At 37.7% G+C, this 15,135-nt stretch overlaps 1 protein-coding gene across 3 annotated transcripts in view; it reads left to right on the top strand.

The window, feature by feature from the left end:
* HOMER1 (homer homolog 1 (Drosophila)) overlaps positions 1-9,132 on the top strand; it is a 167,687-nt gene extending 158,555 nt beyond the window's left edge. For 2 of the 3 annotated variants that reach the window (XM_006889848.1, XM_006889849.1), the window contains exon 7: positions 6,714-9,132. In XM_006889848.1, the coding sequence (XP_006889910.1) occupies positions 6,714-6,902 (189 nt within the window). In that variant the 3' untranslated portion in view covers positions 6,903-9,132. The remainder of the gene's footprint in view (positions 1-6,713) is intronic. The other variant, XM_006889847.1, reaches the window with a different exon arrangement.
* The last annotated feature ends 6,003 nt before the right edge of the window (positions 9,133-15,135 follow it).

The following is a 15,135-nucleotide window of genomic DNA, read 5'->3' as shown; positions in this document are numbered from 1 at the left end:
TTATTACCTTTGGGTGGCACTGTATATGAGTAAGACTTCCTTTTCCTGACACAGGCCCTAAACTGGCAGCAATAGCTGCCCCAATAATTTTGGCCATTCTTTGGTCTTTTCTCTTCCCGCTAGATCCTAATTGTTAAAAGAGGGAAACATTTAAACAAATGTATAACAAATAATTTTGAACAATATAATATTTTACATTTAAGGCTAAAAATATTAATAATATGATCATTTCCAATCCAGAGGTACATGTTCTACTGCAGTTCCTATTTTCCATAAATGGTTTTGGTAAGAAGAATATTGTCAATGTGGATACAGTTCCACTATTCCTCCTCCATGCCATGATATAGTGTTATTAGCATGAGCAGTTATAAATCCATTGCCTTCCTTACTCTAACTTAATTTTTTTAATTTAAATTTATTATTTCAGTAAAAATTTACAGAGGCTTTGGATTTCCATTCATTCATTGTTGCACAAAATAGGTCTGTCTTGAAGAGAGTAAAACCAAGTTTCTCCTTGGAGGCTAGGTTTTTGAAGCTCCATCTCAAATACTTAGGGCATGTAGCTGGGGAGATCAGTCCTTGGAGAAGGACATCATGCTTAGAAGAACGAAGGAACAGCACAGGAGAGGAAGACCCTGGATGAGATGGATTGATAAAGTAACTAGGGCAATGGGGTAGGTGTTTTTGTGTCAGTGTCTCTGGCTCAGGACAGGGCAGGTTTCAGAGTTTTTGTACATAGGGTCGCGTTGAGCAGGCAACTTGGTGACACATAACAACAACAACAATGGGGGCAGGAGTGTCAGAATCAGTGGGACTGGCTCTGGATAGGGCTGGGTTCAGAGCTGTTGAACGTAGGGTTGCTAGGAGTTACAGGCAACTCGATGGCACATAACAATATCAGATATTTGGTCCTTTCCCCCTATATTATAAATATTAGTCATTTATCTGTGGTATTTTTGTTACAGTAGATACTGCATAATGTTAGATCTATATATCTCACACCACATATTAAAGAATAAACCCCAAACAGATCAGAGACATAAATGTCAAAAAAAATGAGCTCTGGTGGCTTGGTAATAAGAACCTGTATTGAAATCCCCAAGATATGCACTTCATATCTACCAACTGTTCTGCAGGAGGATGAGCGGTGTCCTCCCATGTGATTAACTGCCTCTGAAAACCTACCCCAGGGTTAGCTGTGAGTTGGTTCTGACTCCACATCAAGTTGGGGCACACCATCACCACCACTACCATTTATGGTTAGGGAGGTATAGGGGTGTAATCTGTTGGGAGTTGTACTGCTAGCCCACAGGCACACCTCTCTAGTGGTGGAATCCGCCAGCAGCTCCGAGGGAGTGGGCAGTGTAGTCTCCCTTATGCCATTTACAGCTTCCAGAAATGCACTGGGAGGTCAGCTGTGAGTCAGTTCTGATTCCACAGCTATCAGATTTTTATATATTGTTACGTGTTGAAGATATGTTCTTCCAATTTGTCGGGTCATTTGACTTTGCTTAAAGTGGTGTTGCTATTGTTGTTTTATGTAGTCATATTTATCATTCTTTGTTTTTATTGTTTCTGTCTGGTGAAGCAAAGAAAACTCTTAGCTTGCTCAGGTTCTATAGGAACTCATCTATATTGCTTCTACTATTTATAAGGTCTAATTTTTAACATTTGCATCTCTGATCTCTTTGGGGTTTATTCTTTCATGTGTGAGATGTGGATCTAATTTTATCCTCTTTCCAGTATCCACCCAGGTGTTCTATTATCAAGTATTTGTTTGATGTGCTGACTCTTGCAATTTCCCCAAATGTGGGAAACTTGGCTGCATAATTTGTGCTAGTGGGGGACTGTATACATGCTATCCTCTTTCAAAAACATGGAGAAGATAATGAAACAAATATACAGAATCAGTGCGTGCTGTTCACCAAAAAGAACTGGTGAACATCAAGAATCGTTCATATGGAAGGAAGAAGTCCAAGCTGCACGAAAGGCATTGGCCCTGGTAATTAATCAAATCAGGTCAAATGTTTCCACAGACAGAGGTAGCCTGGATGTGCATTCACTAGCCTATGCCAAGAAATTTAGGGGAAAAAACTGCCTTGCCACCTGGCTGAAAGAGATTCATATTTGTTCCCATCCCAAAGAAGATTATCTAAAAGAGTGTGTAAATTATTCAACTAGGTCATTAATATCACATACAAGTTAAATCCTGCTGAAGATTATTTTAAAATGGCAGAATAGCCAGAAATTGAAGCTGTACTTAGAAGAAGCTATGTGATGAGGGATATCATTGCTGAAGTTAGATAGTTCTAAGTTAAAAGCAGAAAATACCAGGAAAAAAAGTTGTGTTTTATTGAGGAAGCCAAGGCTTTTGACTGTGTAAATAATAATAAATTATAGATCATATTGGGATAAATGGAAATCTCAGAATATTTAATTGTGCTTCTACAAAATCTATAGTAAGACCAAGAAGGTAGTTGTCAGAACAGAACAAGGGAACACTGTATGGTATAAAACAAGAAAGGTATGTGAAAGGGTTGTAGCCTTTCTCCATATTCTTCAATCTGTAAGCTGGACTATAGAATAGTCTGTACTATAGTCTATAGTCTGGACTGTAGAAGAATGTAGCATCAGGATTAGAGGAAGATTCTTCAACAACCTGCATTATGGAGATGACACAACCTTGCTTTTAGGAAATGGAGTCTTAAAGAACTTACAGATCAAAGATGACAGCCTTCAATATGAATTACATCTCATCATCAGAAAGACAATAACTTATTCACTTAATTGATTTTGCCTGGATCTACAACCAGCATCCATGGTTGCAGCAGTCAAGAAATAAAAAAATATGTTTTGCACTGGGAAAATCAGTTTTCATGGTCCCCCTTAACGTGCTTAAGAGCAACGCTGTCAACTTAAAGACCCAAGTGCTCCTGACTCAAACCCTAGTATCTTGAGTTGCTTCATATTCAAACAAAAAGTGAACAATGAATAAGAAAACCAAGAAAGAATTGACATCTTTGTACTGTGGTATTGATGAAGACCATTGAATGGACTGCCAAAGAAACAAATTTGTCTTACAGAAGTGTAATCAGGGTGCTCCTTTAGAAGCAAGAGTGATAAAACTTCATCTCAAATACTTTGGGCATGTTATCTGGAAGCAACAGTCCTTGAACAAAAGACACCATTCTGGTAAAAGTAGAGGATGGCCCTGTCTGGGGCAACATTCTGATCTGTTGTTCGTAGGATGGTCGTAATTGGTTCTTTGTCATCCTAACAACAACAAAACTCTGGAAGGTTAGCAAATTCTAGCCTACAGGCTTTTTATCTGGCTGAACCATGTCTGTGTTTTCCTGACGTGTTCCTGACATGTTGTTTATCACGTCAGAACTGAGTCAGCTGACATTCAAGTGGATTTTCAGAGGAAGTTAATCGCATAGAAGGTGTTTGCCCACCTTTACATCTTGGAGCAGCAGTTGGGTTTGAACCATGTGCTTTTGGGTTGGGATTGCAACTCCTTACCATTTAGCCACCAGAGCTCCCTACTTTACATATTAAGAAAGGGAAAAATAGTAGACAAAACAATAATGAGCAGAAGAATGAGTTAGGAGTATGAAAGGCAAGATGGAAAGAGCTGGAAAACAAGAACATGTTACCAACTATGGTCTCATTAGCCTTTTGTTCGCCCCTGTGCCAACTCTATTCTTGTTTTAGGAACATAGTCTCTCTGTCTAAAAATAGACTAACACAGTCAGTGTTGTATTGAACCTCTTTTTTTATCAGGTAAATAAAAATTCTTCCAGAGATTTGGCTTAGAGTAGGATACCCCATCTAGAGAGAACAACACTGTTTAATAGCTGAGGAAATTTGTGCTTTGCGTTTTCTGTTAGAAATGGTTAGGATTTCATTGGTTGGCTAGAATAACAAAGAAGTCTTTCATTTTTAAGGAGGGCTTTAGAGGGCAAACTGGGTGGTGCCTGGTGAAGTGGGTGTTTGCTAGTGAATGATGTTTAGTCTATTTTTGTAGTTGGAAGCGTCCTACTCTTAAGCTTATTGTTTAAGTAGGCAGGAGAGCATGCTGTGCAATCATGAGTGGAATTTTTTTATTTGATCACAGAGCCTGTTTTATTCCTTAGAGTTTAGAGCTTTCATGAATTTGGCTTCTGAATTTATATTTTCTTGGTCTTAGGTTCTGTTCTCTGTTTAATTACTTTTACTTTGCCAGTTGTTTGGAAAAAAAGATGAGGAGGAAAATGCATGGTAACATCTAACAGTAAATTCTTAGAGATGAGGTTGCTTTTGTTAAGAATTGTCAAGTAGAATCCCATCCTCATTTCTGACACACTTGAGCCCATTTCTGTAATCACTGTGTCACTCTATCTAGCAGAGAGTTTTCATCTCTTTGGCTGACCCTCCACCTTTTCAAGCATAATGTCCCTTTTCAAGGAATAGCCTCTCCTTGCAACATGTCCAAAGTGTGCAAATTGGAGCTTCAACACACTTGCCACCCAGGAGTACTGTGGTTTCACTTTATCTAAGACATATCTGTTTGTTCTTTTGGCAGTTCATTGAGCACTCTTCTCCACCACCACACCTCAAAGGCATCGATTCTTGGAAAAGAGGAGATTAGATTGGGATGCATTAAACTCCTCATTTATAAATCATTATAGCTACTTTATTCCTTTCTTATTTTGGGGGGGCTCTTGCATCTCTTTCGTATGCTTAAGCTTTGTCTTTGGTTATTTCTATTAGAGCATATTGTTGTTCTTGTTGAGTACCATCAAATTGAAACTGACCAATAGCTGACCCTCCAGTGGATTCTGAGAGACTTTAAATCACGTGGGAGGAGGAGATTGTCCATCCATTTCTTTATGTTCAGAATCATAAATGGTTGCTACTTTTACATATATTATAAAAAAATCAAAAGCCATGTGGGACCAGTCTTATCTGGTCTTTACTAGCTTTACAAAGGGGAACTGTCCCAGTCAACACCATCAGCAACACAAAAACCAATTCCCAGGAGATTAGATATGTCTCCCATCCTTCCACACACCTTTCTACTCATTCCAGCATCAATCACACTGCATACTGAGTCCCAAATCCAATGTGATAGCCTACAGACCGCCTAGAACCATGTTGGAAAAATCAAAAGATTATAATCCAGGTTAGTAGCAGAATACAGTCAGGACTGCCTCCAGAAGCTGATTACAGTCGCCTCAGCTTTGAGCTTTGCAGCTTTAAGCTACTGTTACAAACTTCTCCGTCTTGTGAATTATGGCCTCACCCCCACCCCACCCCCAGCTGTCCAGCAAACTTGGGCAAAGGCCTTTGGCTCCAGTTCCAATAGTGTGGCAATCCCAAGGTCCCATCTCATGTCAAGTCTTTGGTTCTGTCCTGTGGCTACTATGGCCACTGCTCTCGTAGGCCCTCTTGCTTCTTCTTTTTCTGGTGGGAAGATCTTGTTGCCAGATCTGCTTAATTTCATGGTGAGACTAGACAGTCTCCTTGTGGATAGGCTCACATGCCCTATTTACATATCCCCGCCCATCCACATGGCAAAGTCAAATTAATTTTTTACTAGGAAAGTAATTTTGAACACTAACCCTTACATGTCATATATATATTCAAGGCAATTTCCCAATTATTTTTCATAGAAGTTGCCTTTTAATGGTATTATGAGAAACATATTCCCCCCACCCCCAAAAAAAGTGCCAGTAATGCAGCCCTGGAATGATTTCCCATGTATATTAATTACTCATGTTTGTCCTCCTGGATACAAATATTTTACCCATTACAATGTTGTTGATTTGTATTCTGTCCTTTGTATTTTAACATATGCTAGATTTGATAGGATCTGACAAAAATATTTTCATTGTTCTCCATAATTTGTATATTTGAATATAGTATGTGTCTGTCACTTAATTTTCTAGAACGTCAGTAAACTTTTCATAAAAGATACAGAACTCAATTTATTGCTTCTTTGATTACTATCATTTTATTAGTTGATGTTCTGCCAATTTTCCCAATTTTATATTTTTAACCAAATTTAAATCTATACTTTCTGTTGTATTCTTTTTCAAAGTCACTTTATTATATTTACCATGCGCAGATATGTATGTCAGATGTTATTCTATGTTTTTAAAAATTAACAACAGATTTTTTTTATTAACCTTTACTTCCCATTTTCAATTTTTTTCCTTAATTTGCAGCATATTGGAATTGTTGGCTTTTTTAATTCTCAGAAGTGGATCTTTGCTACAATTTTTAGCAAAGCTATATTCTCTGTAACACCTTTAGTTACGCTGTATTCTTTACAACATATATGTATTTGATTTTAAGTAAACAAAGAATAATTCATTTATTTAGAGTACTATAAAACTTAGAAAAAAGTGCTGGGCAAAAATATAAATGAAATAAAAATTTCCACACACTGACTCTTCTGTCCCATGTTGGTATTTGAAGTGTTGCTTAACATGGATAAGCAGTCTTGAAATCTTGGTTAGATAAATAGATGGGAAATGGACAAGGTAGCCAGTAAAAATATGTGGACTTTTCAACTGGCAAATCTGAAATCTCCCTACATTGTGTTGATACACAGCAATTTATCCAAAACTGTTACACTGCAGAGACTACCCCAATGTGAGTAATAACAGAAAACTTCATTACTCTCTAAGCGATGCACTGACCTTCATGTTACATTTTTGTTTCTAAAGGAAGTAGAAATTCGGAACAAAGACCTGGAGGGACAACTGTCTGACTTAGAGCAACGTCTGGAGAAAAGTCAGAATGAACAAGAAGCTTTCCGCAATAATCTGAAGACACTTTTAGAAATTCTTGATGGAAAGATATTTGAACTAACAGAATTACGAGATAACTTGGCCAAGTTACTTGAATGCAGCTAAGGAAAGTAAAATTTCAGTGCCAATAGATTAAAAAATAACACTGTCTCTCTTCATAGGACTGTTTGGGCTCTGCATCAAGATTGCACAATTTTTTTTAAAAAAAATATGACTCCTCCAAGTGGAGGAGCTTTTGAGAATTGGAATTGTATATTTCAGTGTAAAATTTAGAATTCTGCTTGTAGCTAGTGAGGGGTGGGGGAAGAGATGAGAAACTTGAACTACAAATTACCTCCTTGTATATTATTGGCCATAGTTAACTAGAAAGTTAAAAATAGACATTTAATGCAATTTTTTTTCCTTTTTTTCTTCCCTGATGTTAGTCAATGGGAGAATTAACAATGTCTGGGTCACATCCCCTGATTGTGTTCAACACAGTGAAGGTTATCTGCTTTTTAAATTAATTTATTTATGATATCTAGAGCTGTGTTTTGTGCAAAAAAAAAAACCAACTTAGTGAGGAAAGCCCTGTCTTTTGTTGTAATCTGAATAATTTCTCAGGATACTTTTGCACTGCTGAGAAGCAGTGCCATTACCAATTAATTCTTGCCAGGAGTGAGAGAGAGCTGCATCTTTAATTGAAATATACTTACTCTAACTGTGTGGATAGAGTTCTTCCCTTTTTTTATACTGGAAGAAATTTCACTCTGGTGACCACTCTGGTACACTCTGGTGTTCTCTAATTGTGTCCACTGTATAGTTTCCTTTTCCATATTGACTCCATGTATTTATGAGAAGATACTGTCTCTCATTTTATTATACATTTTAAAGCCAGCTAATGAAGGCAGCTGAGTCCCTCGGAAATTTTTCTTTTTAAATTTCTAATAAATTTGACATAGAACTGAACTACCGCAGCCCGTCCTGAATGGCCAGGCCTAGCAATGCTAAGTATATTTACAGAATATGCAGTTACATTTCTTTATATATTTTGCAAGAAATCTTTTCTGAATGATCAATGCATTTCAATTTAAGAATAATAATGGTTATTTGAGACTTGTTTCTTATAGATCATTTTAAGGTGTATAGCTATTTTCAAAGGGATCCATTTCCATCCAGCAGCCGATCCAGAACTGTGTGTAAATTGTGATTTTGGCAGATGGGGATGGAGACATGCACTCTGCCTGGGTCCTCACATCAACCATGTCTGTGTTCAAACCTCACAAGGCAATATTCTGAACTGTTAACTAGGCATTTCAAACAGGAACTCAATTCAATAGGCTATTCTCAGTGAACATGTTTTAATGTTGTTTTGATGTAATTTTAAAAGACTTTTCGCAAACATGCATTTCTTTATATACTATATTTCTTTTAAGGAGCTATTTTAAAAGTAAGCCAAGTGCTGTGTAGTCTGCTATGGAATAGGAATTGCATCAGAGTCCATATATTCTTGCTGTACAATGCCTGTAATGTTGAGGGAGGGTCTTTTTTAAAGTGTATGCTTGAGTATCTGACTCTATGGAGTCTACAAATGCACTGACTTTTTTTGTTTGTACCCCAAAATGATCGAATTGTTAAGTATAAATTAAGCTAACTTATCAATTTGTAACCATTTTTTTCACTCACAAACAGCTATTCAAGACTAGACAATTTTGTTTTATATGTATGTGTATGTACGTAAATACATACATATTAATTTCTATTAGAGTGAAAAATAAATGGTTTGTTTCTAAAGTTAGTTTCTAAAGTGAGTTTTCAGATATCTGAACAATTTCTATTAGACACTCAGTAATCATGTACTATCTGTGTTGTAACATCATGGAAATTACCTCCATCTACTTTAAGATACTTTTCTCACCGGTTTATTATAGGGAGAATAGTTTAGGTACACATGCTCAGAGCTGAGAGACTTCTCTGATAAATCAGGTCATAAAATGTATTTGACTGATGGGATTTTGAAGGAGATGTGATTTTATCCATCAGTTTCTGAGTAAAAGAATACCAAGTTTTACTTTAAATAAGAGATTTAACATAGGGTCAGAAAATTTCGTTATAAAGAGTTAAAAATTTAAAAACATAAAAAACAGTATAAGTTGTTGAAATGGTAGGTGAATTATTTTAATGATATAATAAAATATTTTTAAATTTTAACATAGACATCAGTCATTTAATAGGAAAAGAAGTCATCCAAATGTCTCCACCCTTGAATTGTACTGATATGAGACATATGTGTAATTCAAAATATACATATACTCATATGTATATACAGAAAATTATTTTTAATATTTTCCTACTGCTATGAAATTTAAAATTGGAAATTTTGTGAGTTTTTTCCTTGTCCAATAGAGGCTAATTGTTTCTTTTTTTTTATTTTTAGTGACTTAACAATTTCTTGAGGGCTGCACCTTTTAATTCCCAGATTGTCACTAGACATGTACAGTGTATGGGATAAGGTGATCACAAGTGCACATAGAATTAAAATCTTCTTAAGACTCTTTTAAACATTCATTTACAGTAGGAGAGTAGCTAGAAATCACCATCTAGACGTCATACTTAGGTTGTGTGCCTACTGTAGTTTTATCCATTTCTGTACTATATAAATAAAAGTTTGCATATTGAAATTTGATTTTCCCAGAGACAAGTAATATATAATGTATCTATATTCAGATCAAACTGTGGTCATATATTTATCAGAAAACAATGTCAGGGACTATAGCCTGAACATGTGGACTGACAGTGACACAGAGGAGAAGAGCAGAGATTGATCCTATTGTGTATAAGTTATTATATGAAAAACCTGAATTCTTGTACAAAAAAAAAGAAAAAACCAAAAATACAGTTTTTATTTTGAAATATATTTGTTGTTCTTTGGAGAATGTACTTTATCTCTTCCCCCCACCCCCCACCCCAGCCTTTTACAGATATTTAAAAGCATTTAAGTGATGGCAGCATTTATTTATTTCTTACAGGTGCTACTGGATTTTGCATTAGTGTGTTATGTTGTGAAATCCTAACTTTGACATAAAAGGTTTTATAAGTATTTCCCTGCCTGGAAAGTTAGTTTTTGTTCCATTCTCTCTCTCAGTCTGTCTCTGTATCTATCATTCTTTCTTCCTCTTTCTTGAGACTAAAAAAATGATTAAGACATTACGTTCTTTCTTATTTTTGTAGAACTCCAGCACCAACTTAGATTTACTATTTTGCTGTCATTGAGCTGTTTAAAAGCCATAAGAGGGGGGGAAATACTTTTTCTAAATGCATCTTAAAGACTCATTAATTAAACCACCATTGCCTTTAAACTTTGTTTAATCTTTTAAAATTTAACATATTCTTGACCATGTTTGGTATAGCCTTCCACACTCTTATTTAATGAGCTGTGCAGTTTGCAGCTAAGCAGCTCTCTCCCACTGGTCCTGTGACTCCGAGTTAGAGTGGGAAGCAGGTCACAGGGAATTTGATCTGTAACATTGATTTGAAAGACTTTGCATTTATTTGACTTCAAATAATTGTACATCCTAAACTTTGTGCTGCCCATCAAGATGTAGGTGTTGCTGTTGTTGTGTTGCATCAAGTTCAAACCAACTTATAACCAACCCTTCAGCAGGTTTTCAGAGGCTGTAAATCGCAAAGGAGGAGACTGCCCATCTTTCAGAGTAGCTGGTTGGATTCGAACCCTCTCTTCAAATTGGCAGTGCAGCTCCTCACCACTAAGCCACCAGAACTCCTTGTCAAGATGTAGTAGTCTTGGCTTAATTTTAACTTCATCTCCTAGATGTTTTGTGTTTTGTTCCTTTATCATTCACAAGGTCAGTCATAGAAAATGATAATGAAAACTCAGGTAAGAAGTAGGTAAGATTGTTATCATTACTAGTACATTTCTTCTTAAGTGGGTTATCTGCTAACTTTGGTAAAAATCTGTTGATAAATTAATTTTTATATGAGAAATTTTTGAACAATTTTTTTTTAAAAATGAAATTTCACAATTACAAATTACTACAAAATAATCATGGTAGAAAGGAAACCGAGGTCTCATTCTAAATTGTAAACATGTACTTTTCCCCCAATATTCATATTCAGCTGGACCTTAAAATTGTTGTGACTGTCTTTCTCTGTGGGATATAGATGTCATACAAATACAAAGTTACTGAAATGAAGAAATTGATTCTTCCCACTTCCTCTTTACCTATTATCTGGTAAAAGCAGAATTCATCTTTGACTCAAGGAGGGCACCGCTTCATCCTACTGACTTTCAGCACGTCCTCAGGAAGGATCACTGGCTAAAAAAATACAACATGTTTGCAAAAGTAGAGGATCAGCAAAAAGAAGAGAAACCTGCAGAGAAGTGGACTGAAACGGTAGCTTCGAGAATGGGCTGAAGCATATCAGCCATCATGAAGATAAGGCTGAACAGCTCAGGCCGTGTTTCCTTTTGGTAGATGTAAAGCCATTGTGAGGTAGAGTCAACCCAGTGCCTACCAATAGCAAGAAAAAGGTAACAGTTTTATTCAAGATACGTATTTAAATCCTTTTTACCAAAAAACACATGCCTCAAAGAGAAACAGTACATCTATTTAAGAACAGAGTGGAACATTCTTCCCTGGACCTGGTCCAGGCAGTTCCCTCAGTGAGGATCCTTCTGTCATTGAATGAAATGAGGTGCTCCCAAGTGAAGGCTGGTTTTCTGAAAACAGATGCAGCTTTTGTCTAAGGCCCCTTTGGGAGCTCTGGTGGCCCAGAGTAAGAAGTTGCGCTGCAATCCTGAAGGCACACAGCTCCAATCTGCCAGCTTTTCTGTGGGAGAAGGATGCACCCTCTTCCCGTGTGATCAACTGACTCTGAAAACCCGCTGGACGGTCAACCATGGATTGATTCCAACTTGACAACACAGCAACAACAAGTTGTTGTTATGTACTGTCGAGTTGCTTGCTACTCATAGTGACTCTATGTACAACAGCCCTAAACTCTGCTCTATCCCTTGCCAATCTTACTGTCTCCAACTTGCCTATCCCAAATACCCTAGTGACTGAATCAATCCGTCTCATAGAGGGTCTTCCTCTCCTGTGCTGTCCCTCCACCATCCCAAGTTTGACGTCCCTCTCCAAGGACTGATCCCACCTTGCAACATGTCCAGATTATGTCAGATGAAGCTTCAGAATCCTTGCCTGCAAGGAGCAGCCTGGCTTCACACTCTCCAGGACAAATGTGTTTGTTCTCCTAGCAGTCCATGCTCTTCTCCAGCACCAAAGCTCAAAGATATCATAGCAAGTAATAGCAAAGACAATGGCCTGTATCAGGCGCACCTTAGTCTCCAGACTGACATCGTTGTTCCGTCGGTACCTTGGAGAGTTTTCTGACAGCAGACTTTCCCAATGCAATTCACCTTTTAATTTCCTGGCTGTTGGTTCCGAGAGTGTTGATGGTAGAGCCAAGCAAACTGAAGCTGTCAACAATCTCAATCTCTTCACCATCTATCATGATGCTGCCAGTCAGCCTAGTGGTGAGAATCTTTGTTTTCTTGATGCTGAGCTTCAATCATATTGAAAGCTGCAATCCTTGACCTTCTGCAGCAAGTGCTTCAGGTCCTCCTCAGTTTCAGCAAGCAGGGTTGTGTCATAACGCAGATTATTGATGACTCTACCTCCAATCCTGTTTTCACACTTCTCCTCATAGATCCCAGCCTCCAGGATAATCTGTTCTGCATATAGCTTGAAAAGATATGGAGATAGAACACAACCTTGAGGCACACCTTTCCCAATTTTGAACCATGCAATGTTTCCCTGCTCTGTTCTGATGACTGCCTCCTGGTTCAAGTACAAGTTTCACATAAGCACAATCAAGTGTTCTGGGATTCCCATTCTTCTCAAAGTCAACCACAGTTTGTTGTGATCCATACAAATGCCTTTACATCGTCAATGAAACACAGATAGCTATTCCTCTGCTAGTCTCTGATTTCAGCCAAGATCCATCTGACATTAGCTCTAATATCCCTAGTGCCACGGCCTCTTCTAAATCCAGCCTGGACTTCAGGCAGCTCTCTGTTGATAAACTGTTCCAGGCGTTTTGGATGATCTTCAGCAGAATCTTGCTTGCGTGTGAAATCAATGATATTGTTTGATAATTTCCACACTCGTTGGATCACCTTTCTGGTGGGATTACTTTCAATAAATTTCTGGGAAGAACTTGGCATTATCTTGTATCAGTTGTAATGTGAAGTAAAACAACTCATTTTTAAGAATTCACAATTCTATAGGATCTGCTCCACTTTGCTCAGTTATTTTTACATCAGATTTACCCAATGATAAAAGATTACCCTAAATAATACTGAATTAAGGTGGTAGCAGGAACAATTAAGCTCATTCCATGGAATAACTCATAGCATAGAAAAATGTCTTCAGTGGATATTGTTTCTTGTCAGCATTCACGATTTTCTCCTATTAATGGCTAGTAATTCTCTTAACTCTATAGATACTGACCACCTCGGTATGAAACAGAACTGAAGGGAGTCTTACTGTACATTTCCTCTGACAGGCACTGTACTAACTGCTTGATGTTTTGTTTCTTGCATCACTTCCAGCATTGTACTTTGGGGTTGAGCGAGGACAATGAAGAGGATGGTTCACTTGCCACTGCTCCATTCTTACAGTCAATCCAGTCATCGATTCACCAACCCCTAAGGTCTTCCTCATGTGTCTGATAAAACTTTTTACCTTAACTTGTCTGCTTTTCTATGTAGAATGTCCCAGGGCCTCACTTAACCATATATTCTAATATTCACCCTTCCTGAGTGTTTCTTCCATCAGTCAACCTTTGATACCTGCTAGGCTTGTTACCATTAGGTTATCAATCATGCTTTGCTGTGAGGTGTCATTTATGTAATACGTTTTGACCTCGAAGCCTTGCTCTTTTCTTAATGTAGATCTTAGTTAGTCCCTGGGAAGTAACTGTCATATGCAGAATTTCAAAATAAAAAATTGTAGTAGAAAAATCTTTTGTACAAGCCTTGCATTTAGGTTTCCCAGTGAAACCGTTTGCAGCCCTCAGCCCCCAGCAGTGAACAGCGCTCGGATGTGACTCGTGCAGTCAGTTCTGCGGACCTTGTGGTCGTTTCTGGCCCCACCATCTGCAGGAAAGGAAGTCAAAGGCTTCCTTTTTTATTTTTATTTTTACTTTATATTGATTTGCTTACAAAGTTTGTATACATGTGTTTCACGCTATTCTTCAGCCACCTTTTCTTTCCAGTGGAAATGTCAGAGTCTCTTCTGACATCCATTTTCATTTTCTTCTTTTTTGTTTGTCTTTGTATGATCTTTTGCTTTTTGCTTTCTTCATGGATGATGTCCTCCCAAAACTTGATTTTCGGTCATTAATGTTCAATTAATTTTTTTTTAAATAAAAGTTTTACTTGGTGCTGGTTTGCTTACAAAGTTCATATACATTGTTTTTCACACTGGATCTTTCCCATTTCCTTTACACATCCTTCCCTCCACCCATCAAGTTGTGTGACCCTGTGATTCCCCGCTCCCACCACCCCTCCTTCTCTCCCCTCTGCTCCTCCTGCCCTGCCCCACTTGGATCCTCATACATGTTTTACTAGTTAATCTTTCTTCAAATCTACTATTGAAAGGGTAACTAAAGTCTGGTGGATAAAGTCAAGGTTGTACAAAAATGATCTTAAACAGGATTTGTCCTGAATCACATCTGAATCACATGGTTTTTACATTTAATTGGGTTGATCAAAGCTCTGTGACCAACCTAAGAAGTAACCCATGGTCCAGCCATCTATTTTTTTTAACTTAAAAATTTTTTTATTTATTGTTTTTTATGTGTGTACCGTCAAATCAGATCCGACTGGTACAGTAGGAGATTGTCCCTCCTTCTTCAGCAGAGCATCTGGTGGATTTGAACCATGCACCTCTGGGATTATAGCACAGCTTCTTGCCACTAGGCCACCAGAGCTCGCCAGTCGCCATCTTATAGATAGGGGACACTGAAAATAGTGTGCTTTCCAGTCAGAATAAGCATTCAGCAGACATTTATTAACGCACCTGCATTTTCCTAGGTGTTCAAACCACCTCAGCTGAGTTTGTTCTGTCTCATATTGATCCTTTCAGACAGAGTTCCCCACAGGATTCCCAAGCTGTAAATCTTTAGGGGACAGCCAGCCACTTTTTTTTTTAATTGTGAGACAGCTGGTGGGTTCAAACCACTGAGCTTTTCGTTAACAGTCCATTGCAGAGCCCTCTATATCACCTGGGCCCCTTATCCTGGCTACAAATATGAAATATAGTACAAGTTCCAC

This window comes from Elephantulus edwardii, unplaced genomic scaffold, assembly GCF_000299155.1.
Source record: "Elephantulus edwardii isolate Elephantulus edwardi_28Jun2011 unplaced genomic scaffold, EleEdw1.0 scaffold00082, whole genome shotgun sequence".
Lineage (NCBI taxonomy): Eukaryota > Metazoa > Chordata > Mammalia > Macroscelidea > Macroscelididae > Elephantulus > Elephantulus edwardii.
This window is presented reverse-complemented; position numbering and strand designations above follow the sequence as displayed.